The following is a 25759-nucleotide window of genomic DNA, read 5'->3' as shown; positions in this document are numbered from 1 at the left end:
GTTCTTTTTAAAACACAGGTCCTCTGATTTTTTTTTTTTTAACTTTTAAAAAATGAAGCTCTGTTGTTCTTTAGTACAATCCCCAGAAGTTACTGTTGGGGCAGTTAGTCATGTCACAGTTGGGGCTCTGTGTGTTGGGAACCACCTGGTACCACTGCGAGGCTGCAAAGATCCCTTTTCTGCTTCTCCTCCAACCCCGCCCCACCCCAGTCTTGCTGTTAACAGTCCCGGGTATGGAGGAGACCGCATCAGAGACGGACAAGAATCTTTCCAAGCAAGGATGGGACACCAAGAAGGTAAGAGCCTAAACGCTTTTGAAAGTGGCTTCCCTTCCTGACCTTTTAAGAATTCCTTTTTAGAAGCACAACCCAAGTGAAGAGGGTGAAATAGAATGTTGGGGGAACATCTCCTTTCCTGAAATGTGAGCCTCATTCTTTTTTGTTTTGGTTTGGTTTTTTTGCTTCCCAGCATGCAAGACCTTAGTTCCCCAACCAAGGATTGAACCCAGGCCCTTGGCAGTAAGAGCACAAAGTCCTAAGCACTGGACTGCCAGGGAATTCCCCAAGCCTCATTTAGCTTTAACCTGTTAGGCCTTGAATACTAGCCGAAGGCCTGTTAACACTGGGAAAAACCATGTAGGGAATTAAAATCCATGTTCACTTTGATAGCGTGTATTAAATTGGAACAATGCAGAGAAGATTAACATGGCTTCTATTCAGGGATGACAGGCAGATTCATGAAGCATTCTCTGTTTTTACATGTACCGATGAACGTTAACTATTGACTTGTTATGGTGTTCAGTGCAGTATATACAAATATAGAATCATTACATTGTACACCTAAAACTAATATAATATATGCCAATTATATCTCAATTAAAAAAGAAATTGAAGCCAGGGAGGTTAGGTGATGTGCGCAAGCTTGTGAAGATACTTAGGGTTTAGGACCTACACTACATAATTCTTAGCCTGTGGTCATTCTACTAACCCATGGTATTGGATAACTATCGTCATTTATCGTCCTCTTTAAACATAAACTTCTGTTTATTTGCACAATAATTGGAGCTTTTATTGCAGTACAGAGTCTGCTTGGAATTCCCAGTTGGATTGAGATTTCTGTATTATTTCTAGGTCCAGAAACAAATTTCTCAGTTTCAGCCTACAAAAAGATCTGGTGATAAGATAGAATCTGTGCCATGAATAGATTTCAAAGAATTTGAATAGAACAAAAATGCATTTAACACTAAGGCGATTTTGAATGTGAAAAAAAAAGAATTGACACCTATTGCTGGTCAAGTTGCAGTAAAAGGGGCAGCAACTCAGGTCGCTCATTCCCTTCAGGAACTCAGAGGGGGATGATGGGGATGATGAAGCAGACAGCACTGTGCTCATGAAGGCGTATGTTCAGAGCCTCTGAAATCAACTGAAAACAGCCTGACTGTCTGCCAGTGGGGGAGCTGTAAGGAAATTGTCCTCAGGCCCTCGTGTGGAAAGCTCTGTGTGTGTGAGTTGGGATCTAAAGGCATGAGAGACTTGTGAGAAAACTGTTGTGCAGAAAGAGGAGGATAAAGCTGTTTAGAAAGGCACAAGACACACAGAGACGCCCACAGATCCCTGGATGTGCTGGACCAGGCCCTGGGGAGACGCACACGCGGGTGTGGCCAGCTCTCTTGACCCGTCGCGTGTTCCAGTTTTGCCTGAGGAACACATGATTTTCCTACTCGGTAAAAACCTTTGAAACTCTAACAACCCAAAGGAAAAAGTAACTGAAATGTCTAGTTGCAGAGAGGTGCGTCAGTAAGGAGAGCGGGGTCCCTGCACCTGCCCAAATGTGCTGCTGCTGTGAAGCCAGCGAAGATGGCAAGTGTCTCAGCTGGGGAGGGAAGGAGCCCCAGCAGCAAGGGAGTGAGAGGAGGGTGTCGCGCCCAGCATCTGGGGGCACTCCTTTTAACTGCCGCGGAACCAGACGATGCATCTGTGACGATGTCAGCAAAGGAATTCCTGTGGATTCGTTGGGAGTGGGACAGGGGGGTGATGGGTGAATTCTTCGTACTGTTTAGAAATCCATTAGGATCCCATAACATCCGTGGAATGCGTTTGAAAAGACTCTTTAGAAAAAGTCATTGTCAAAGCACTTTGCAAAAAAATAATCTGGTAATGAAGCGAGTGTTTACTCACGGAATTAAGGAGCCTATGGCCAAGTAGAAACCCGTTCCTCCGGCATTCCCTGCAGGGGCTAAACGCCGGGTGGTCACATGCCACCCCTCCGGTGCCCCAATCACTGCCAGTAGTTGGGCCTTCCCTCCTCCCCACCCCCCAGCTCACTGGCTGTGCGCGTGGAAGGCAGGCCTAGCCCTCTGCCGGTGTGTCCACGTTCTTGTCTGATAATCCTTAAAGAATACCGGGAGTGTGTGCCCGAGGGCCTGAGAGGCAGAGACGAATAGGGGACATGACTCAGCCGAGCCCTCTGCTGGCATGTGAGGTTCTGCCCAGTCATGTCCACTGCCAGCGGAAGAGAGTTCCTTCTTTGTCCTTGGACGAGAGTCTAGGGACCCTGCCTGGAGCCTTTGGTTCTTGGATAGTGTCCTGGGTTCACAGAAGAGGAAGAGGAAGCAGAGCTTCTCCGGGACCCTCTCCCCGGGGCTGGTCTGCAGGGCAGCGACAGTGTCCATCCCCGGGCAGCGTGGGCCAGGGAGCACACCAGCAGCAGGGTCCCCTTGGGAATCACAGCTCAGGCCCCCACGCCACTGGAAGGCAGGTCAGCAGGGGGCGTGGTCGGCATCTTCCATGTTATTTGTGGCATCCGGTTTGAGCCTCCTGAGGCTTCTCCCTGTGATGTCCTTCCTTGCCATGGACAGAGGGACTCTGAGCAGCGGGGGCCTCTGCCACCAGAGCCCCTCCTGCCTTGATTCAGGAGTGACGTAGGGTGTTAGCCTCCAGGCACCTGGGTGGGTTTTCAGTGGTCCTGCCCCCCCGCTGGCTGCCAACACCCATGGTACAGCCCCAGGGGATTTGGATGTGAAGAGTGGGCAGGATTCCTCTGCTTCCCCAGTGCCTGCTCTGACGAGACCACACCACCCCTGGTCCATGCCCATTTTACCAGGTAGAGTGAAGCCGGGAGGGGGCTGTAGGAAAGCCATCTCCACACAGTTCTTGGTTTGCCCCTGGGTATGTCTGGGGCAGCCCCTCCTCCTGTCCTTTGGGGCCATATACTCTTTATCTGAGACTACACTTTCTTCTTTTTTTAAATTAGTCTTGAATTTTGGCTGCGCTGGGTCTTTGTCGCTGCATGCAGGCTTCTCACGGCAGTAGCTTCTCTTGTTGCGCGGCACAGGCTCCAGGGCTCATGGGCTTAGTTGCCACATGGCATGTAGGATCTGAGTTTCCAGGCCAGGGTTCGAACCTGTGTCCCCTGCATTGCCACTGGATTGTTAGCCACCGGACCACTAGGGAAGTCCCAGTAAACTCAGTTCTTGTGGAGTACTTCTTAGCCCTTGTAGGGAGGTCAGCCATACTGTGAGGGGGCGCAGTGCATGTGAGGAAGCCGGCTCAGGCTCTGCTGTCTTCTCTTTCAGACGGGGCCCAGGCCCAAGTCCTGCGAGGTTCCTGGAATCAAGTAAGTCTCAGCAGGGCCCACCCTGTGTGCCCAAGGCCACCAAGGGCTGCTTGGACAACCCCAGGTCTTCTCATCCACTCATGAGGCCATACCTCCTGATAAGAAGGGCTCTGTGCTGCTGGCGGCCACCCAGCAAGCCCCACGCTGGGGGACACTCCTGCCCCTGCCTGCCTCAGATGACGGAGCCCCTTCCCTAGCCCCAGCACCCTTGCACCTCAGACACACCCCTTTCTGGTCAGTGGGAAGCCCTTCCCCCCAGCCCCGAGCCACCAGCCTCTTCCTCAGTTTCCACTGGAGGTGCTGGTAGCTGTTTCTCCAGCAGAGCAGCGCCTCATTGTGGGGTGTCATTTTGCACCTGCTGATTTTTTTTTTTTGTAACCAGCCTTCTCCTGCCCCCACCACAGCTTCTGGGGGAGAACAGGCCAGCCGCCGTCCTGAGAGCTCACCTCCCCTCTGTCTGGCCTTTCCCCCCAGCATCTTTCCATCTGCCGACCAGGAAAACACTACAGCCCTGATCCCCGCCACCCACAACACGGGGGGCTCCCTGCCTGACCTGACCAACATCCACTTCCCCTCCCCCCTCCCGACCCCGCTGGACCCTGAGGAGCCCACCTTCCCCGCGCTGAGCAGCTCCAGCAGCACCGGCAACCTGGCAGCCAACCTGACGCACCTGGGCATCGGTGCTGCCGGCCAGGGTAAGCTGGCCGGGCGGCGGGCGCCCCGCCCGACCCGGCTGCCCCTCCAGTGAGGATGGCGTGCGCGCGCATCTGTGTGTGAGTGAGGGCTGAGCCAGCTCATGGGGGTCGAGGGCAGAGTCCACCGTGGGGATTTGGGGCTGCCAGGCCGACCCAAGGGGAAGGGCATCTGGGCAGAGGCCTGGGGCGGGGAAGGCACATGCCCCCAGGGATTGGACACGGTTCTTAGGGCGTATTGGGGGCTTCAGGGAGTTGGAGTGGGCCAGGCTTTCCCCATGTGCCCCCCTCATCGAGGGACAGGCCTGATCCGTTCTTCGCCCTGCCCCGACCGCTTCCCTCCCCCTTCTCACCTCCCTCCCCGCTCCCCGTGCCTCACTGTGACTGCCAGCTTAGGACACTCCAGCCCGGCCAGCTCTCCATACCTCTCCATACTGCGCAGCCATCCACCCCTGAGGATATTTCACGGTCCCAGTGTCCCAGAAACCCCCAGTGCCACCCTGGCCCTGTCTCTCCTGAGGACTTCCAGTGGCACTGTGCCCCTGTGACTTAGGACCCCAGACTCCCCTCTGTGGCCCCCACGTGATGGGTCCCCCACCCCTCCCCCACCCAGAATGGCCATCAGCTCGCGACTCTCTTTTGGTCAGGCCCTTGCACAGGTCTCCAGTTTCCTCCTAGAGAAAGCTTCAGGCCCCTGGGAGCCCCCTAATCCTGCTCCCCACCCCGACTCCTCTCCAGCCAGTGAGCTTACACAGGGCACCCTGGCACATGCTGCCCCTCCCCCAGAGACCCCCCCCTCCAGCTCCTCCCCCCCATCCCCTGCCCAGACACCCGCTCTCCCTTCTGCAGGCTTCCTGACCCCCTGCATGACCTGCCCCTTCTCACACCGAGTGGCTTTTCCGCCCTCACCCAGCTGTTGTCAAGTCACTGCTTTGCTCTCATCATCCCCTGGGCTGGGCCTTGATCTCACACGTCCTTGCTGTGACCCCTGGACCCATGCTGACTGCTGGTGTGGGTTTGCATACAGGGAGAAGGGGCAGTCCCCCAGCAGCCTGGTGGCGGGACAGGCAAGAGGGGCCATGGGGACTCACACGTGTCCCCACATGTGTTGGGACTCAGTGGTTGATAAGCACCACCTCATCATGCCCTCCTTCAGCCCCAGAGCCACAGCCTGGGCCCCACGCTCACCTGGTCCACAGACCCATTGCACCTCCACCCCTCGCTCCCCCCTGCTGGGCGGTGCCACGCAGGATTTTCTGAGAATCACACACTCAGACTCACATTGGCCGCAATTCCTCTGGGGAAGCCGACTGTAAAGAATGGGCGGCAGCCCCTGGGCCAGGGCGGAGCCCCGTGGGCAGCTGTGCAGAGAGGTTTCGGGGTGAAGTGGGCCAGCCTTGCAGCCAGGTGGAGTTGGGAGTGAAGGAGAGCAAGGAACCCGGAGTCATTACTGGGTTTGATGCGGACAGGGCTGGGGGCAGGTGAGGGTTGTTGAGGGCGGTACACGCTCCCTAGGTGTTAAAGCGAAAAGCTGGCTCAGCCATCAGGCAGAAGACACTTGCCCTGGCCATGCCCCTGTCCCCCTCTTCCAGGGAAGGCCCGGAACACAAAACAAGTAGTTTCAGGGGACCCCAAGATCCTGGGCCCTCCAAGAGACCAGTGGGTGGGCAGTGCCCACATGCCTGTGCAAGGCGAGAAATTGGAAGGTCGCCTCTGGGGCTGCTAGGGTGGGCCCCCCACGCCGGCTCACTGTTTCCTGGCCCCTGTTTTTCTCCTCATGCCTTGCAGCAGCCTCCAGAGCACCACCCCCTCTGCCCGAGGGTCCTTGGCAGCCCCGCCCCCACCCGCAGCCCCAGCACTCGCCTAGGAGCCACGCACTTCAGCCAGAGCTGAGTCTAAACAAGCACAGAAAACACAACACATGTGAAAACCATAGATGCAGGACCGAGTGCAGACCCCGAGCGGGGCCCACACCCCAGCCTGCCTGGCTCGGCGCATCGGCCCAGTAATGTCTGACATGTGTTCGGTTGTTTGCGAACCTGCCACTCCACGGCAGCTTGCCTGGCCGAGGCCTTGTTTTCCCTGGCGCGTTTTACATCAAGCAGAGCAGCCACCCGGCCCCTGGCACACGTGGAGCCCGCCCCCTCCCCCTGCCTGTCCGGCCCACCCTGCAGTCAGGACAGGGAGGAAGAAGAAGGCCCCTCTCTCTCCTTCCACGTTTGCTAAAGTCGTTGCCCGTGCGTGGGAGGTGGGCAGGCTGGGGTCCTCCCTCACAGCACACCTCTGGGGCCAGCCAGCCCCGCACAGAGGGCTTACATGCCTCCAGGCCAGGCTCCCGCCACCTATCCTGCCCTCCCCTGGCAGCTCTCCCTGCCCACGCTTGGCCTGCCTGCCAGCTGGCCCCACTTCTTTTCCCAAAGGTGATCCAGGTTGTCTGAAGGAATTCAGCAGCAAGGCTCCCCTCGGCCCAGCCGGTGTCTCGGGGGTGGTGCCTGCCCTCCTGTGAGGCCCGGAGCTCACTGCAGCCAGGCAGAGGATTAAAAACCTCCCTTGTGTTCAGCACAGACGTTAGAGGCGGGCAGCCTAACCGCCCAGTGTGTTTTGGCTGGCCTCCGACTGTGTGTGTGATGCTTTGAATGGACATTCAAACATGCATGTAGAAACCTGGATTTCGGGCCTCACTGGAAGAATCAGGCCCAGTGTGGTGGGCCAAGGTCCTGCACCTCAGAGGGACTTGAGCTCTCTGGTTGGCGGCAGGCCTCTGCTGGCCCTGTCGTCCCTCCAGCCTACTCACCCCTGGCATCTGCCTCTCGTGCGTATCAGTTCCCGACATCCGCTCCTGCTGAGGGCAACAAGCATCCCTTGGCCTGCTGGACGAGTGGAGTGCTGGATGCTTGGAGAAGACGAGGGGGCAGCACAGGGTCCTGACTCTAGGGCGCCCTCAGCGGGCGTCTTCCAGACGCCACCCGCCCGGGCCTCTGTGCATGGCTCCCTTGACTCTGCTGTGTTGGCAGCAGCCTGATTCTGGGCCCAGGGTCTGTGTGAAAACTGGCCCCCGGGGGCTTTGCTGCAGTGTCAGCCCCGCCGCCCACCTCGGGGTCCAGCTGAGTGGAGCCACCAGGGCATCTGAGAGGGAAGTGCAGGCATGACTGGGCTCGCCCTGCACCGATGACACGGCCCCAGCGAACAGCTGCCTCGGGCTGGAGGGAAGGCTGCCTGTCATCTTCCTTCCGGAGTGTGTGCGGGCTGTACCCTCATCCACCCTTGAACCTGCCACCTCATCGGCTGGAATAAAGTTGATCTGGTGCCCTCCACGGGCTGGGCCCAGCTCCCCTGGTGAGTCAGGCAACTTCACCTGGCCTTGACTGCAAGCCAGACTGTCTTCCAAGCCTGCTCAGCGCCTCACTGGGGCCTCACGGTGAACTGGAAGGGACAAGGAAACAGTCTGGGGGCATCAGGCCAGGCCCCCAGGGCACCCCTCCTGCTCCGAGCGTCAGGGGGCCTGTGCTTTCCCGGCCCTGTACCCCAAGACCAGCCAGCAGGCCCCAGCTGCTGCCACACTGAACCTGACCTCGCTTGGCTCCTTCACAACAGACACATCCAGGGATCAGCTTGCTGGGGGAGGGGGCCAGAGTGAGGGAAGGAAGGGGCGATCTGGAGCGCTCCAGCGGGAAACAGATAAAAGTAACTGAGTTATTCTAGTGGGGTCACTGTAGTGGGGTTGGTGCTGCAGTGTGGCAAGTGCGTGGGAGGCGGGGGAGAAGGTTGTGGATGTGCCCTCTGTGGGAAGCGGCCAAGAGGAGAGCTATCCGAAGGAGCAGTCCTGGGGAGGGATGAGGAAGAGAACGATGAGGTTCAGGAAGAAAATGGAGCATCAGGCAAGACCGGCTTGCTTGTGGAGCCAATCAAACGCAAGCTATTTTAGGCAAAAAGAAAAGGGAGGGGATTCATTGTCTCCTGAAACCAGGAAGTGCCAGCATGGCTGCCTCTGGGGCTCAGGTGCTATTTCTGCCCCTCAGCTCCCTCGTGGTTACCCCTCACACAACTCGACCTCCCTTCCTGGAATTCCATCAAAAGCCCCTGGGCAGGATCTCGGTTGGCCCGCCTGGTCATGTGTCCATCCAGGAGCCAATCATATGGTAGCCCAGAGCGGGGGAAGTGCTGATTGGCTGGGCCTATGGGACACGCCCCTCCTGGGGGGATGGCAGGATCACTGGGGAGCGTGCTGGCCAGCACTGGAGGTGGGAGCCCATGCCGCGCTGGGGGAGCCTCAGGTCAGGGCCCCAGGGCCTCAGAGGGGGCACCCCGGGTTTGGCGATCCGGATGCGCTTGCTGGTACCTGTCTGAATGAATGGGCTGTCCTCAGCAGTGACCTTTCGTGTGTGAGTGCCTCCTGCCCGCATCGCAGTGGCTGGCGTCACACCCACCCTCCCTCCCTTTCAGGGCTGAGCACGCCTGGCTCCTCACCGCAGCACCGGCCGGCCGGCGTCAGCCCACTGTCGCTGAGCACAGAGGCGAGGCGGCAGCAGGCCCAGCAGGTGTCGCCCACCCTGTCCCCGTTGTCACCCATCACTCAGGTGCGAGGGCTCAGTGGGGCAGGGGAGGTGGGGCCCAACTGTGCCTCTCTGGGAGGCTTTAGGCTCCTCTAAAAATCTTCCTTTTTTTTTTTTTTTTTTTTGCTTTTTTGTGGTCTAATTTTCAAAGAGTCCCCTGGGTTCATCTCGGCTGATAGATTGTGCCTGTGTGACTGGCCACTCTTTAGTATGCTAGTCTCTTCTTTAGGAGCTCGTTGGCATGTCCCAACTCTCAAAATGTTATATTTAGAGAGTCTTTTTTTCTTTACCAGGTTTCCTTCACCTGCTTCTTGGGTAGATTGTGTCTAGGAATTGGTCCGTTTCATCAAGGTTGTCCCCCATGCTGGCACGTTGCTGTTCATAGGCAGTGTCTGTGGGTTAAGTCACCCAGTCCTGTCCGACTCTTTGCAACCCCATGGACTGCAGCCCACCAGGCTTCTCTGTCTGTGGGATTCTCCAATGAAAAATACTAGAGTGGGGTGCCATTTCCCTTCTCCAGGGGATCTTCCTGACCCAGGGATTGAACCCTTATCTCTTGAGTCTCCTGCAGTGGCAGGCGGATTCTTTACTTACTAGCACCACTTGGGAAGCCCGTTTGTAGGCAGTGTGTGTGAAAGTCGCTCAGTCGTGTCTGACTCTGCGACCCCATGGGACTATACAGTCCATGGAATTCTCCAGGCCGGAATACTGGAGTGGGTGGCCTATCCCTTTGCCAGCTGATCTTCCCGTTGCAGGAATCGAACCAGAGTCTCCTGCATTGCAGTTGGATTCTTTACCAACTGAGCTATCAGGGAAGCCCACTCTTTCATAATCCTTTTAATTTCTGTCAAGTTACATTCCCCTTTTCTTTTCTTATTTCTGCAGTTGGAATCTTATCTTTTTTACTTAGCCCAGGCTCCTGGAAACATTAGGAAGTATTCTCTCCTCTTCTGTTTTTTTTGAAGAGTTCGAGAAGCATCGATGTTACTTCTTGGAATGTTTGGTAGAATTCAGTGTAGGTGCCGCAGTCTTGACGGATCTGCATTAGAAAGTTTGTGGTGCCTGATCTGACTTCTCCCTTGATACTCAGAGTTCCTTTTCCAGATTCTTGGGTCCATTTTAGTAGTTTGTGTGTTCTGAGGAATTTCTCCATGTTGACTGTTTTATAGTCCCTAATAGATAATGTTTTGTGTGTGTGTGTTTTTAACATGACCTTGATGGTCTTGTCCACCTAAGATGAAATTTAACAATAGTTCTTCTGTTAATACATCTTCCCATGCCTGGCCTGGGCCCTGTTCTCCCACCAGGTTAAGAGCCTCTTATCTAGTTCTTGTTCAGATCAGGAGCCAGAGCCGAGGATGTTTCCTCATGGCACCGTCTTCTGTCTCTCCATCTGGGGGACCCCAGCCTCATCTCCCTTCCCCGCCACGCCCCACCCCTGATGCCTGCCTTCTTTCGAAAACTCCTCTCTGTTCACAAACTGCCTACCGGCTAATGGGAGTCCAGGCTTTCCGCTTAGCGTTTATATCCTGCAGCCCTGGACACTTCCAGTCTCCCTCAGAAGGCAGGAGCCCTTGGCTGCCTGGGGAGCTGCCCATGTGGGTGGATGAGTGTTAAAGACTTCTCTCTGGTTGTTTTCTTCTTTCCAACTCTTAAGGGAGCCCAGAGCTGGTCATTGCCCAGTGACCGCGCCAGCGCCTTCCTCACCAGCCTCCCCTTGGCTGCAGGTGGCTTAGAGGGGGTTCCTTCCCCTTACAGGACTCCACAGGGGCCAGGTGCTGGCTCCCCACTGAGCTCCCCAGTGTATGCCCCATGCCTGCCTACAGCAGGGAAGCTCCAGCTCAAAGGGCCAGAGGAGGAGAGGATTCTGTCTGCAGATATGGAAACTGGTGCCCCCTATTGGCATGTGGGGAGAAAACCTCGCTGAGGGCAGGCCCACCCAGCTGCAGCCCATCCTCCGTGGCCCTTGGGGGAGGCCTGCCCACTCAGCCTTTGCTGCCCCAGTCCAGAGTCGGGACGCCCTTTGGTCTGTCCATCACTTCGCCACCACGCGCGCCGGGCTGTGGGGCCCCCACCTCTGAGCGCGCCTCCTGCCTGACGCCCTCCTCCCCCTCCAGGCCGTGGCCATGGACGCCCTGTCTCTGGAGCAGCAGCTGCCCTACGCATTCTTCAGCCAGGCGGGCTCTCAGCAGCCGCCGCCACCCCAGCCTCAGCCCCCGCCGCCCCCGCCGCCAGCCTCCCAGCAGCAGCCGCCCCCCCAGCCCCCGCAGGTGCCTGTCGGCCTCCCCCAGGGCGGCTCCCTGATGCCGAGTGCCAGCCTGACACGGGGGCCCCAGCTGCCCCCGCTCGCGGTCACGGTACCGTCCTCTCTCCCCCAGTCCCCCCCAGAGAACGCGGGCCAGTCACCGATGGGGATCGACATTGCCTCGGTAAGGCGGGAAGGGGCCTGGCTTGGGGCGGGGGGGGCTTGTGCAGGAGGAACCTGGGGGCTGGGGGGCATCAAGGCTCCTGGCTTTATCTGCAGCCACCTCGAGGCTCTGTTTTGAGGCCAGCTTGGCCAGGGGTCGGAGCAGAGGCACACGCTGTCTGTGGCCAGGGGCTCAACGGGGAATTCTGCCTGAAGTCCTCAAGCCAAGTTTGTCCTCCTCACAGAGGTGGGGAAACTGATTCATGAGCAGGGTCAGGTGCCCCAAACTTCACGCGGCATGGGCCACCCTGTGTCCCTCTCCCATGGGCCTGGATGCCCCCTTCAGCCCTTCCCACCCAAGGCTTCCTCAGAGGCAGGGCGCACACAGCTTGCAGGGGCTGGGGAATGGACTTCCAGGAGCCAGAGTGGTAGAGATGACCTGGGAGGAATAGAAGGTGTGAAACCAATTCTGCGGTTCTTACAGCACGGTGTCCTGGGCCCAGGGCCTGCAGCTCAGCCCGTGGGACCCCCTTGCCTGGGACCAGGCGCAGGGTAACAAATGCTAGCTTTGGGGGCGGTTTGACAGCACCTGCAAACCTTCTTGTCTGTTCAGACTTTTATTTAGGTTGCCCTGGTGGGAAGGGAGTGGTGACAGCTACCTTTGGCCACATTCAGAGAAACGGACGCATGCTGGGGGCCCAGCCAGCCCTCCCTGCTCACTTGGCCCATGGCCAGCAGCCCCAGGGTACATGTCATCAGAACACTGTGTGTTCTGTAAAGAACAAGCCTCCTGGGCCGGACAGGGCCGGCAGGTCCCCGAACAGGGGGAGGCTCACACCTCCAAGCTGTTCTGATCCCTCAGAGGGTAGACCTCAGGGGTCCCCAGGACGGGACTGCACCCAAACCTTGCCTTTGGCAGAGACACAGCAGTTACGAGGGTGGCTCTGATGGTGGAGCTGCCTGGGGCACCCCGTCCCATGACACCCTGCAGTGGCAGAACCTTGCGGTGGAGCTGGAGGGACAGTGGAGGCATGGGGTATCCAAGCCAAGCTCTCGAATCAGGACCCTGTAGTGGGGTAATCCACCCACCACCCCGACGGGAGCTGGCACGCTCGGGGCTCGGGCTCCAGGGGCGGCCTCTGTGAGCTTCCACATACCCGCTCAAGTGAGGAGAATGTCCCTCTGATCATTTTCATCTTCCCAACCCCAAGAAGACCTGAGCTGGTCACTGCCAAGCGACCATGCTGTGTCTCGGACACTCAAACCCTGCTGCGTGAGCTCCCTGCCCTGTCTGGGCTCAACCCCTATTCCAAACTTCTCGGGCCGCTGAAGAAATGAAGGAGACGCAGTACTTAGGGGGCCCTGAGCCAGCCAGCTGGGTCTCATTAAATGGCAGGCTCAGAGAGGTCAAACAGCTTGCCGAGAGACACACAGCAGGGCTGCCCTGAGTGGGACCAGAGCAGGGACTAGATTCAGGTCCTGGCCTAGCGGGTCTTGGCCCCCAGGGGTCTGGTGAGACGCCAAGACCCTTTGTCGTTCAAGTGAGGAGGTGGCTGCCCTTTAGAAATCTGTGCATTACCCAGAGGGCCGGTCCCAAGCAACACGGGTGCTAGTGGCCGCCGGGCACCAGGATCCCTCCTCTGCACCCAGTGCTGCTGTCGCGCGAGGCGTCTCACTCGCCTGGGGCCTTCCCTGCCCGAGCGTGTGTGCGGGTGTGTGCACAGCTGTGTGCATGTGTGTGTGGGTACTGGTGTGCCTTCTTGTGGGTGCTCTAAACCTGCTGAGTAGAGGCCGACCCCTCTGCCCTTCCATAGCCCCCAAGGCAACTCTGAGAGGCTGGGTTCTGGACTCTGACCGTGTGCTCGTACCCCTCCCAGACTTGGGTTTGGAGGCCGGGCCCCTTTCCGGCCCAGGGCTCAGGTGCCCTCCCACAGATGCCCGGTATTCTGCTTGCCTGAAGGGTGGGGGCCTCGCCAGGCACTGGGCCGGGGGCGGCCAGGCCCGGGGCCCTGCGAGCGTCCTGACGTGTCTGTCGTCGTAGGCACCAGCTCTGCAGCAGTACCGCACTAGCGCCGGCTCCCCAGCCAACCAGTCTCCCACCTCGCCCGTCTCCAATCAAGGCTTCTCCCCTGGGAGCTCCCCGCAAGTAAGGGACGCCGCCCCCTCCTCCCCGCCCCCAACTCCAGCCTGGCTGGCGCCCCCAGCGTGGCCCCTGTGCACCTGTCCAGCATCTGTGCCTCCGGTCTCACTCCAGCCCATCTTGTTCACTCCATCGGGGTGGGGACTGGTGAGGCGCAGCCATCCTACGCAGTGGCCAAGGAGAAGGCACCCTCCCCCTAGAGCTGTCACGTTCCCACAGCACGTCTGGAGTCTGCTGAGCCCCCGCTCTGGGTGGCGGGCTCCCCATTCATGTCAGTGACACCGGTGCCAGCTTCACCCCAGCGTGCGGCTCGGAGCAGGGTTCCAGCAGCCTGTGCTCCGTCCCTGCCCATGTCTGCCCCCAAGACCTCCTGCTTCCAGGCTTCTGCAGGTGGGGGAGTGCTCCCCACACTTTGGGGAACAGCTGAGTGACAGCCAGCCTGTGCGGGGGCTCTGCTTCTCAGTGCCCTCCACCCCTTGTGAAGGTGTGTCTCTCACCTCTAGGCCTCCAGCCTGGGAAGCTTCTCTGAGTGGCCTGGCGGCCCATCCAAGGTCCTCGTCCTCTTCACATGAATGAGGAGCCCGAGGCTCACCCTTGACAGCCGGCAGGACTAGAGCGTGTCCGTTAAATCAGGTTCCCTTCATACAAGTCAGCGCAGGGGACCCTGGCCCCTGACACACACACACACGCACACACACAGCACAGGTTCCCGATCGCTGACACACACGTGCACACACAGAGGTTCCCTGACACACAGCACAGGTTCCCGATTGCTGACACACGCACACACACGGCACAGGTTCCCTGACACACAGCACAGGTTTCCGATCCCTGACACACGCACACACACGGCACAGGTTCCCTGACACACAGCACAGGTTTCCGATCCCTGACACACACACACACACACACACAGCACAGGTTTCCTGACACACAGCACAGGTTCCCGATTGCTGACACACGCACACACACGGCACAGGTTCCCTGACACACACACACACACAGCACAGGTTTCCTGACACACAGCACAGGTTCCCGATCACTGACACACACACGCACACATACAGAGGTTCCCTGACACACACACACACAAACATACATACCCACACAGCACAGGTTCCCGATCGCTGACACACACACGCACACATACAGAGGTTCCCTGACACACACAGACGCACACAGCACAGGTTCCCGATCGCTGACACACACGCACACACACACAGAGGTTCCCTGACCCACACATACAGGTTCCCAATCCCTGACACACGCACGCACACACGGGTTCCCTGACATGCACACACACAGACACACACACAGCACGGGTTCCTGATCTCTGACGCACACAGAGGTCCCCTGACATACACACACATGCACACGGGTTCCCTCACACGCACACACACACACACACACACACAGGTTCCTTGACACACACGCACACAGGGGTTCCCTGACACACACACACACACAGGTCCCCGATCCCTGACACACACACAGGTTCCCTGGCACACAAATACAGGTTCCCAGTCTCACACACACACAGGTTCCTGATCCCTGACACGCACACACACAGAGGTTCCCTGACACGCACACACACACAGCACAGGTTCCTGATCCCTGACTTACGCACACACACACAGGTTCCCAATCCCTGACACACATAGACACACAGGTCCCCGATCCCTGACATACACACAGGGTTCCCTGGCACACAAATACAGGTCCCCAGTCTCACACACACACAGGTTCCCTGACACACACAGCACAGGTTCCTGATCCCTCACACACACACACACACACACACACACACACAGGTTTCCTGACAGACACACAACACAGGTCCCCAGTCCCTGACACACACACACACACGTTCCCTGACACGTACACAGGTTCCCTGACATACGCAGAGCACAGGTCCCCAATCTCACACATGCACACACACAGGTCCCCAATCCCTGACACACATACCCACACAACACAGGTCCCCAGTCACACACACACGCAGGTTCCCCGATGATCTGTGACACACACACACGCACACTTGCGCACACACACACACACGCACGTTCCTCAGAATCCCCCTTGGTGCTGCTCCCCTTTGGGCTGCATTCTGTCCAGAACCCGCCATCAGGTAAGGGGTTCCTGAAAAGCTGACATCTGGGACCAAAGCTTCTTGCCATAGCAGTGAAGCCTCCCCAGGACCCGGCCACCCCATCCCCAAAATGTCACCAAGTCGAGAGACTTCAGGAGTCACTGCAGCGCCCAAGTCCCTGACGTCTCATCCTTCCCGGGCAGAGCAGAAGGGGTTGTTCCTTCAGGCAGGGCCGTGGGGGGCGTGCCCCGCTCTCCCTGTCTGCCAGGCTCTCAGCACGCCCCGAGCCAGGCCCTGTGTGTCAGGACAGTGGCCTTCCCCTTGGGGGGACCTGAGGCTGTTCTTGAGGCTCACTGACACAAGAGGGCCTCTCGCTCTACCACCCACGGCAGCCAGGGGCTGGGACTCTCCCCTGGCTCTGCAGAAGACGGGAAAGGCGCGGTGAGCTCAGGGCACGCCGAGGGCCAGCCTGGTGTCCGCGCGCTCCCCGTCCATCCTGTGGGCTCTGCGTGCTTGCGTCTGGTCTTGTCACGTGATGCTGGAGGGCTGTGGGAACGGGAGATGCTGCTCCAGGCAGGAGAAGCCAGGGCAGGCAGCCTGCCTGGGCTGGTCTCTGAGTAGCGGCCCTTCTCGTGCATGAGGCGGCACAGGAAGGTTACAGTGGAACAGATCTCTCTTGGGAGAGGTTTGCCTGGACCAGAGTGGTCCGTCCTGAGCAGAGAGAAAGTTGCTGTCTCATCACGCCCGTGTCTGTGTGTCCGTTTGTCTGTTCATCCATTGTGCGCCAGCAGGGGAAGAAGGCTGCTCGCTCAGATGTGAAGATGGCCCTGGGAGGCCCTTCAGCCCCATTCAGGGGCTTTGCTTGGGGGCAAACCGTCGCAGAAGGCAGACAGGGTTTCCCACTGAAGCTGGATCTCAGAGGAGGCGTTCATCAGCCTCCTGGGCCCGGGTCAGCCCCCGCCTTCCCAGCCCAGCCAGCATCTCCCCTGGCGGCACGAGGCAGCCGGCTTGCCACACCTGCCCTTGTGTGGATGTCTTACCTGTCTAGCTGCTGCTGGAACCTGAGGCAGCTGGGACTGGGCCCATTCCATTCCCTCTCTGGTTCCTTCTGAGCAGACCTTTCTGGCAGACCCTCATGGCAGCTTTACAAGAGAAGCTGGGGTCTCCTGTGTGTGCGCTGGGGCTCTCTGAGGCCAAGGACCGGGCCGCAGGGTCAGGTGCCCCGGAGAGGCATGCCCCCGGCCTCAGCCGAGGTGGTCACCTGCCGCCTCCAGCAGCCTCACCGCCCCCTTTTCCAAACCTGAAGCCGGTGATTTTTAGGGCATAGGTGGCCTTTTGCCACGTTAGCTTTTCTCCCTCCTTACTCTGTTAGCGCTTTTACCTCTTCTGTGGTGTTTTAGTGGCATGTCCATCCCCAGGAGCCGCCCCGCCTTCCACATGGCCGGCTGTCCCTTTTCTGTGTTCAGCCCGCTAGACACTCAGAGTGGCTGCTGGTTTTCTGACCAACTTCTTTGCAGTGGAGGCCTGAGAGTCAAGCTTTGGTAGTTGTTGGAGAACATGGGGACCTTTCTAGAGCAAGGCACTCCAAGGGAGGAGGTCCAGGGTCTGTGATGTGTGAAGACTCTGACCTGGACGCGTGCTGGGCTGGGGACTTGCTTCCCCAGGTCTGCTGCCTGTGCTGTGAGCTGGCCACGCACACAGCTCCGCCTCTGCTCCCCTCTACGTACCCCCAGACTCCCTCCTGCCACCTCGCTGGCAGCATCTCAGGAGTGGGCAGGAGCTCCCTGCTGCTTTCCCAGCAGCCCCATCCCTCTGCCCCAGCTGGCACTGGGCAAACAGGAGTGGGGCTTGCTGCCCTCTCAGCCGTGGGGGCCAGGGGGCAGGGCCTTCTGTGTACCTGTCTCGTCCTGCTGTGTGAAACCTTCCTGCCCGCATGTGTGGCCTGCCTTCTGTCCCGTGTCTCCCTTGTCTGACAAGGTACTCATTGCGTCCTGGAAATCCAGAGCCCCTCCTGCCCTGCCCCAATCACACATTTTCCTCTGGGCTGTCACAAGGGGTTCCTGGGCCCTGTGGCCCCTTGGCTTCCATCTGATGAAAATGGGCTCACAGAGAGGAGATGGGATGGGACTTTGAGGGAAGTTGGGGTGCAAAGGCCCCCCGGGATCAGGTGGTGGAAAGGAACAGTCGTCCTGAGCTTAGGCGTGCACCCCTCCATCGCAGGGGGCATGGGCTTTCCCAGAGGCCCTGAGATGGACAGGATCAGCTTCTCACATTCCGAGCATCTTCCAGGAAGTTCCGAAGGCCTCCCCTTTCTCCCAACCCAGGCCGGCGGTGAGGCCCTGGGGGACGGGCCTGGGTGCAGCCCGGCCGCGGGCGCACCCGCACCCGCCCCCACCCCCACCCCCAGCGGCCTCACCCCACTGCCTGGTTTGGGAGCCCTGACGACAGCGGGCCTCTCTTTCGTCTGCAGCACTCTTCCACCCTGGGCGGCGTGTTTGGGGACTCATTCTATGAGCAGCAGATGGCGGCCAGGCAGGCCAATGCTTTGTCCCACCAGGTGAGCGGGCGCCCACCGCAGACGCTCGCCAGACCCCGCCCACTCCTCGGCCCGCTCCCTAGGCTGCGGCGGCCCCGGCCCTGGAGGGGGTGGCTTGGCCTGGCCCCCCGTGTCTGCACCCTTCCCGAAAAGCAAGGCCGCCCACAGAGGGGGAGGAAGGGCAGGTGGCGGACGCTGGCAGGGATGGGCAGTGGCTGACAGTGGTGCCCTGGTGTGGGCCGTGCACGTGGGTTTGCCGGGAGGTTGCACTGGCTTTGCGTGGACCCCAGGGTGGAGGGGGTGTGCGCATGGGAAGGGTGGACTGCTACCCGGAGCTGTTCACTCATTTCAACCATCCATCCATCCATCCATCTCCACACGCTCGGACGGGGCCCTGTGCTGGCCAGCCCAGGCAGGTTCAGAGATGGGGAGACCCGAAGGCAGGGCGACTCGTGCTTGGCAGCCCCCAGCATGGGTGTGCTGGGCGTCCCATGGGGCGGGTGGGCCGGACAGCCACAGGCTGGCCGGCCAGCGTTGGGGGAGCTGGCTCACACCCCTGTGCTTCCTCTCCAGCTGGAGCAGTTCAACATGATGGAGAACGCCATCAGCTCCAGCAGCCTGTACAGCCCAGGTTCGACACTCAACTACTCCCAGGCGGCCATGATGGGCCTGACAGGCAGCCACGGGAGCCTGCCGGACACGCAGCAGCTCGGCTACCCCAGCCACAGCAGCATCCCCAACATCATCCTCACAGGTGAGGCCACCCGTCTGGGCGTCTTCCGGCGGGTCCTGACGTCAGTGTCCCTGTGGGAGCCTAGGGGGAGATGGAGCCCCTGCCTCGGTGCAGACCTGCGGAGGCCAGAACCCCCCCCCCCCTTGACTCTGCTGGGCTTATGGGGTGCAGGCCAGGGGCACACATACTGAGGCCCGGACTCGGCCCAGTGGATGGGACACAGAGCAGGGGCGGGACAGGGCCACTCACTCATCCCGCCCTTCACCCCGTGCCCAAGCGTGTGCGCCCCAGTAGCTGAACATGCCCGGTGGGATTTGTCCTGTGCAGCCACACACACACAAGAGCTCACACATACCGTGTTGGGCATCCCCAAGCAGCTTTAGCACAGTGTCCAGGCACGCACACACACAGTGCCCGGGCACACACGCGCGTATACACACACACACACACATCTCCACCCAGCCATGCTCAGACCTTCCAGTCTTCTCTCCGCACCCTTTGTCATGCCCCTGAAGGTTCTAGGTATTATCAAAGAAGAAGCAGTTTCCTCATAAGCCAGGGCTGACGTGGGGTTGAGGATGAGACCCTTTCTGCAGTCCCGCTGGCATCTCTAGAATGGGAGGGTTCTCTCTCCAGAGCCCCCACAGCCTGGACTAGACTCAGGGCCACCTGCCTGGACCCAGAGTCTGCAGGAGATACTCTTGAGTGTAGAAGCCTTGGCCTTGGAGGTTGTATGAGAAGGATCAGGCCTCTGTGATTGTCCAGTAGGCCAGAAAGACTAGAACTTGCATGTCCATTTCCCAGAGTGGGAAACGGAGGTCCATGATCTCACAAGAGCCCAGGTTTGAACCTGGGTCTCTGCGGAGAAACCTGGCCTTCCCTCCGGCCCACAGCCAAGTCCCCTGATGCACACAGGGCAGACTGCCTGGCAGAGTCAGAGGGGCCCCTGCTCCCTTCAGGTCACGCTGGTTTGTGTCACAAACCTCATCCCAGGGCGTCCTGGCCTTGGCACCCTGACGTGTGGGATGGCACCACCCTGTGCACTGTGGGGTGCTGAGCAGCGCCACCGCATCCCCAGCCTCCACTCCAACACCAGTAGCATTCCCTGCAGTAGTGGCGACTGAAAATATCCCCAGACACTGCAAATGTCCTTAGCAGCACAGACCACTCAGGTGAGCTTCTAGGTGCAGCCTGAGCATCGACAGGGGCTGTGGAGGTGCAGAGTGGGGGTGCCAGGGGCCAGGGCGAAGCTGAGCCTTTTGTGTGTACCCCCCACCCCAGTGACAGGAGAGTCCCCTCCCAGCCTCTCTAAAGAACTGACCAGCACGCTGGCCGGGGTCGGTGATGTCAGCTTCGACTCTGACAACCAGTTCCCCCTGGACGAACTCAAGATTGACCCCCTGACCCTGGATGGACTGCACATGCTCAATGACCCAGATATGGTCCTGGCCGACCCGGCCACCGAGGACACCTTCCGGATGGACCGTCTGTGAGTGGGTCGCGTGGCACATGGCCGCCCAGCCCCCGGCTCTGTCACCCCGCCGGCCAGTGGTCCCGACGGCATCGCCCCGAGCCTGGGGACAGCGGCGCTCCGTCCCTCGCAAACGGCCGAGCTTGTGATTCTGAGCTTGCAATGCCGCCAAGCGCCCCCTGCCCGACACCCCCGTCCCTCCACCCCGGTCGTTCACCTCCCGCGTGAGGCCGTGCGTCGTCGCCCCCGCGGACCCTCCCTGCTCTCTCATCCCCTGTAAGATGCGGAAAGCGTGCTGGGCAGGGCTGCCAGCCTCGGTGGGCACCGTGCTCCGCGACGGTGGTGGGCTGAGGTACATCTTGCGACTGTTGTCCAGCTCTCACTGCCTTCCTCTGTCCCTGGTCCCCCTACCTGCCCGCGCCCCCAGCCCTTGGATAGGTAGCGAGCCAGCCCCACCCTGCCGAAGGGAGAAAGTGCCAGAGAGAGGGGGGCGGACGTGAAGCGAAATAAACACTATTTGGACTGCTGTCTTTTATATTTCTGTGCACACACAGAACGCTAGCATCCATCGCACGGAGGTGGGATGTGGACATGTGAACAGCCCGGGGAGCCGCTAAGTCTCCTCCAGGGTCCCTGCCTCGCCCGCCCACCCCCCACCCTCCGGCCAGGCCCCTCTGCGGCCACCTGTGCTGTGAAACCCCACCCCAGCCTGTCTGGGCGCACGTGGAGGCAGATATTTGGGGGGGCGTGCAACTTGTTTCCATCTTTGTACTGTGGCCCCTGTTTCTGTTATTTAAAGAATGGGGTGGGGAGGGGCGGCCAGGGCATTTTTCGTTGCGCTTCTTTTCGTTTGTTTCTTTCGGTTTGTATTTACATTACGGTTGTGGATGAGGGACTGACCCCTCCAAGCCAACGCTTGCCTGAGAGCATGTTTGTTTTTTTTTTTTTACTCTAGAAATCCAATCTTATAATACTTGTGAGCTAACTGGAAGCAGCCTGCTGCCTGCTCAGGTCTGAGGTGCATCTCCTGTCTTTTTAGTTTTGCTCCGTTATCCCAAACCAGAAGGACATGAGGTTAGGCTGGACTGGGCGGACACTCCGGTGAAAGCTGGCGGCAGCGGCCGGAAGTGCCTCCCCTCCGGTCTCGTAACCGACTTCCGGGAAGGAGCCCCGGCTTGCATTAAGGGTCTCCTGAAGGTGCCAGCCAGTCCTCAGGGCGGGTCCATCCCAGACCCCATGGCTGGCGGCAGCTGCGGCGCCTCTGCTCTGAGGCGCCGCAGAGACGAGCCTGTCCTCAGCAAGCCCGCCCCGAGAACCAGCCAACATTCATCCTCTCCCACCATCTCTTCGGTGGCCACTTCGGCAGGGCTGGCTTTGGAGGCAAATAGCAGAGTGCGTTTCAGAGGCTGGTTTCCAGGTGCTTCTCACAGTGCCTCAGGAGGCCCAGGTGACCGCCTGCGGGGCTCACTGGTGCAGCGGAGGCCGGCCGTCTGCCTTCCAGGCCCCGCAAGCGGGCAGCAGGGCAGGTTTCGCATTCTGCTTTGCCCTGGGACCGGAGCCTCTGTGTGGTTCCCTCTGATACCGCGTTTTGAATTCGTTCTTGTTCCTCTGCCTGGCAGCCAGGCTGGCCCCCCCTGCCTGGTGCATTTCCACCTCCAGCAGGGTCTCCGGAGCACCGCCTCGTGTCTGTGGGAGCCAGATCCTAGTGACCAACCCTCTCTTGTTCCCCAGCTGGGCTGTTAGCACATAGCCAAGTGGCCAGGTGGCCACACCCAGGGGGAGCCCCGTCCTTCGTCACTTGGCCTCCACCGCTGTCGTCTGGCTGGGGGCACAGTGTCAGTCCATCCAGGTCAGGGGCCTGTCCTCTGGGTGGCGGGGTCTGGGGGCAAAGAATGGGGACTGTTTTCTGGTTTTTTTTTTTAAGAAGAACTACATGTACATAGAAGGGTTTGATTACCATTAGACTTGTATGTAGAACTTTAAAAAAAAAATGGCCTTAATAAAATTACAAACAACCTTCCTGGATGCAACTTTCAAACAAGGCACTGGGGACCCCATGAGGGGACCACATGAGGGAACCCCGTCAGCCCACACTTCCCATCTGCCCCGCACTGGGTTCTTGGTGCAGGTGGGCAGGGAAGGAGGGGGTTCCAGCCCTGTGGCCCGTTTCTCGAATCCCTTGGCCAGGAGCACAGGTGACTTTGTGTTAACACGGCAGCCTTGGCCCATGAGGGGCGTGGATGCAGAGCTTTCCTGGGGAGGGGACCCAGCCAGAAACCAGCGGCCAAGCATCCTCAAAGGATTCACTGCCCCCTCCTAGCCCTGGGCAGGCCTTTAGGGGGAGTCTACAACAGGGGATTTGGGTTTTTTTCTTATATATCACTTCTCTAAGTATTCTTGAATTGCCAAGACTTTTAGAAAAAGGACAGCTTAGGGCAATCAGCCCTTTGACTTGTGATGTGAAAATACTGTGATTCCAGGCGAGCTGCGCCGTGAGGGGTGAGCCGGGGCCCCTGCGTCATGTACACAGAGCTGCCACCGCGCCCTCACTCGCCGTGGCTGAGCTCCCCTCATCCATCCCTCGGGAGCACGCACCATGCCTCGGTTTGCCCCCTGTCCTCTGAGCCTCCGGGCTGGGGAGCGTGTCCCCCCGTGAGGATGAGACCTGGGGTCAGCCTCTTTCTGTGTTCTCCAGAGAGGAGAGTTTGTATCCCTGCCCCACCCCCGCCCTTCAGCTTCACCCCCTGCAGTGCCCAGAGTGGACTTGGGGGAGGAGAAGGCGGGTCTCTTTGGGGGTCACACCCTGTCACAGGTACCTGTGAGGACGTGTGCCGTTACCAGAGGGGAGACGGCAGCGCCCCCTCCACTTTCCCGGCTCACCTTGCTCCCCCCAGCACTCTCCTGGGCAGGAAGGGTGGGGGCCAGCCCCTTGGGGTAGAGGGCCCTGAGACCCTCAGTGGAAAGCTCAGGGGGCAGATCCATCCTTCAGCAAAATTTGGGGACCCACAGCCAGTAGTACCCAGAAGCTGGCCAGGCTCCCTGCTGGGGACAGGCGCACAGAAGAAGGGACCCTGATAGCATTGGGTCTAGCTCCCACCCCAACTGCAGTCCACGCAGCTGTCTGGGGCCGGGCCTGCAAGGCCGGAAGGCAGGGGCAGGTGGGTGTGTAGTGCCACCTCTGTGCTAACCTCCAGCCTCTCAACTGGCCTTAGGGCCCCCTGCCTGCCTGGCGGGTGTGCACAGCGGCTGGGAGCCCGGCTTTGGGTGCTTGGCTGGCTTTTGTGTACTGTTATCTACTTGTGGATTTTGAGGGTTTAGCCAGGAGAGTTATGACATCCTAGGTGTGTTGGGCCTGATTGCTTCAGGCGGCCGACCTCCGAGGAGGATGGCTGGCCCAGTGGGGCCGTTATGAGGCCCATGTGTTACATGGGGGTGGGCGAGAGTGGCTGTCCATCTGTCTGTCCATCAGATGCTGGTGAGACCCTTGCATGGAGGATGAGAGGTCCCGAGTCGTCTGTCCGTCCTGCCAGGGTAGCTGTCTGCTGTAGGGCCTGCGTGCCGGGTGTGGGCTGGTTGTGGCCTGCTCACGGGAGATGGGGGAAGGTGTGAGGCCTGTGGTGGGGCTGGGCAGGGCTCCCACGGCCTGGGCCTGAAGAGTCCCTACGATCACTGCTCTTTGAGGGGCTTCTGTGGACCCAGAGACCTCCTGGGGGCTGAGTTCTCCTGGGATGCTGCACTTCTCCCCAGATCTCCACGCCTGGGCCGACCCTGAGCTAGTTCATAACCAGACATGCTGCCACTCTCCTGCCCCCACTCGGGATTCTGAGTTTCCCGCATGTCCAAAGAAGGCATCCCCACCCCAGGGTGCGGGCTGGGCATGGTGAGGCCTGGTGGGGTTGAAAGACCCTCCACGTCCTCTGCCCCCACCCCAGTCATGACAAAATGGGAGCACCCCCCCCACCCTCCCTGGCTTCTGAGGGAGCTGTGGTCAGAGGCCCCAGGGTACCTTTGGCGTGGGGTTGGGGCACCGAGGTGTCAGGTCAAGGGTACCTGGTGCTCTTGGGCGTGATGCTTCAGGTGAGGGGTCTGTGGCCGCCTGAGCCTGCACCCCCGCCACACAACCTGAAGAGCTGGGCGGGGGGGACTGGGTGCCTCTCCTGCCCTGGGAGGCCTGTCTGGGGTGAGTGGGCAGCCTGGTCTGTTTCCACCCTGTTCCATTCTCAGGGGACCCTGGGCCCCCACGCCCGGGGAGGGGGGGTATTACAGTGTATGATGGGGTCCCTGGGACGTTCCTTGGTCAGTTTGGCCTGAGCCAGCTCTTTCTGGTTTCCTTCAGCTTTTGGGGGTCCTGGCTGGTGGGCCTCAGGCACCTCTCGTAACCATGGGTGTGCCACAGGCACCGGGCCACAGACAAGAATTCTCCCCTAGCAGAGGCGGGGTGACCTGCGCCCCAGTGCCTGGGCACTGGGGTACCTCTGAAGGCACCAGGGGGCGAGCAAGACTCTTGTGACCCAGGCCTCAGTTCCCTCTTGTCATTAGGAGCTCAGGTCCATGGTATCTGGGTCCTAGGCTCATCCAAGGCAGGGTAGCAGGCAGGGGCTAGATGTCAGGAGCTGATTCCAGGCAGCTCTCCTCACCTTCTGACCAGCGCCCAGCACCCTGTCCCCAGGAGCCAGACACGTGGGCTGCCCTCCTCTCACAGGGTTGTGGAATCTGGGGGCAGTTAATGCCCAGCCTGTCATTTCTGACCTCCTGCCAACTGGGGACAAGGGGACACAGCTGTGGCACTTGCCACCAGACTTTGGGAGGGAGGGCTTTGGCAGCTGAGGTCCACTGACCCTGCCACGCCCTCCATAGGAAACTGCCCTTCCCCTTCCAGGAGCTGGGCAGTACCACTGATATATGCAAACCCTGCAGTCCCGGCCCTGCCCCGCCTATGTCCCTCTCTCCAGGCTGGCTCTGCCCTCCCCAGCATGTACACTGTGCTGTAGGCGTCCCGTGGGCTGCACGCTTGGGTGCCCACGGCGGGCGGGGGCGGGCGCTCAGGGCGCACTTGGCCAGCCCCTGCCCGTCCTTCTGGCGCGGACGCTGTCGGCTTTGTACGTTCGCATCCTTTGTAATGAAACGTAATAAAAAGTCACTGTTTCCGTCTCTGCCGCCTCCCTTTTCTACCTCCCCTCTTCTCCCGCCTCAAGGGTGAGATGTGGGTTTCGCCGGTGCGCCAGCTGGGAGTTGCCCAGAGACCACACACGCATGAACACGGACCCCCAGGCCTAAGGCCCTCACACACACTCCGCAGGATCCCAGGCCAGATGGTCCAGGGGCGCGGAGGGGACGAAGCAGCAGGCCTGGGGCCTGCAAATTAAAGCCCAACACCTTGTCAGGCTGCTAGGGCCCCAGCCAGTCAGTGGGGAGTCAATGGCAGTCCCCACCACCACTGCCTAAGTTTGGGGTGTCTAGGCCAGCCTCCCCTCAGAGACTCGACCCTACCATCTCCCCAAAGCAGAGACCACAGCCAGCCCC

The 25759-nt window shown here is 59.7% G+C and overlaps 1 protein-coding gene and 1 non-coding gene across 11 annotated transcripts in view; both read left to right on the top strand.

Annotated features, from left to right (window-relative positions):
- Nucleotides 1-20762, top strand: part of CRTC1 (CREB regulated transcription coactivator 1) — an 80642-nt gene extending 59880 nt beyond the window's left edge. For 2 of the 10 annotated variants that reach the window (XM_069589031.1, XM_069589030.1), the window contains 10 exons: nucleotides 211-296; nucleotides 3575-3615; nucleotides 4090-4310; nucleotides 8751-8884; nucleotides 10978-11130; nucleotides 11239-11289; nucleotides 13309-13413; nucleotides 17967-18053; nucleotides 18606-18786; nucleotides 20047-20762. In XM_069589031.1, the coding sequence (XP_069445132.1) occupies nucleotides 211-296; nucleotides 3575-3615; nucleotides 4090-4310; nucleotides 8751-8884; nucleotides 10978-11130; nucleotides 11239-11289; nucleotides 13309-13413; nucleotides 17967-18053; nucleotides 18606-18786; nucleotides 20047-20258 (1271 nt within the window). In that variant the 3' untranslated portion in view covers nucleotides 20259-20762. Of the gene's footprint in view, nucleotides 1-210; nucleotides 297-3574; nucleotides 3616-4089; nucleotides 4311-8750; nucleotides 8885-10977; nucleotides 11290-13308; nucleotides 13414-17966; nucleotides 18054-18605; nucleotides 18787-20046 lie in introns of all 10 variants that reach the window. The other 8 variants (XM_069589035.1, XM_069589034.1, XM_069589033.1 and 5 more) reach the window with 5 other exon arrangements.
- LOC138441891 (U6 spliceosomal RNA) lies at nucleotides 655-756 on the top strand. The gene has a single exon (XR_011257466.1). It is a non-coding gene; the product is annotated as a U6 spliceosomal RNA (small nuclear RNA).
- Nucleotides 20763-25759: the final 4997 nt, after the last annotated feature.

This window comes from Ovis canadensis, chromosome 5 (assembly GCF_042477335.2).
Source record: "Ovis canadensis isolate MfBH-ARS-UI-01 breed Bighorn chromosome 5, ARS-UI_OviCan_v2, whole genome shotgun sequence".
In the NCBI taxonomy this organism is placed as follows: Eukaryota; Metazoa; Chordata; class Mammalia; order Artiodactyla; family Bovidae; genus Ovis; species Ovis canadensis.
Note: the sequence above shows the minus strand (reverse complement) of the source record. Positions and strands in the feature narration are given on the sequence as shown.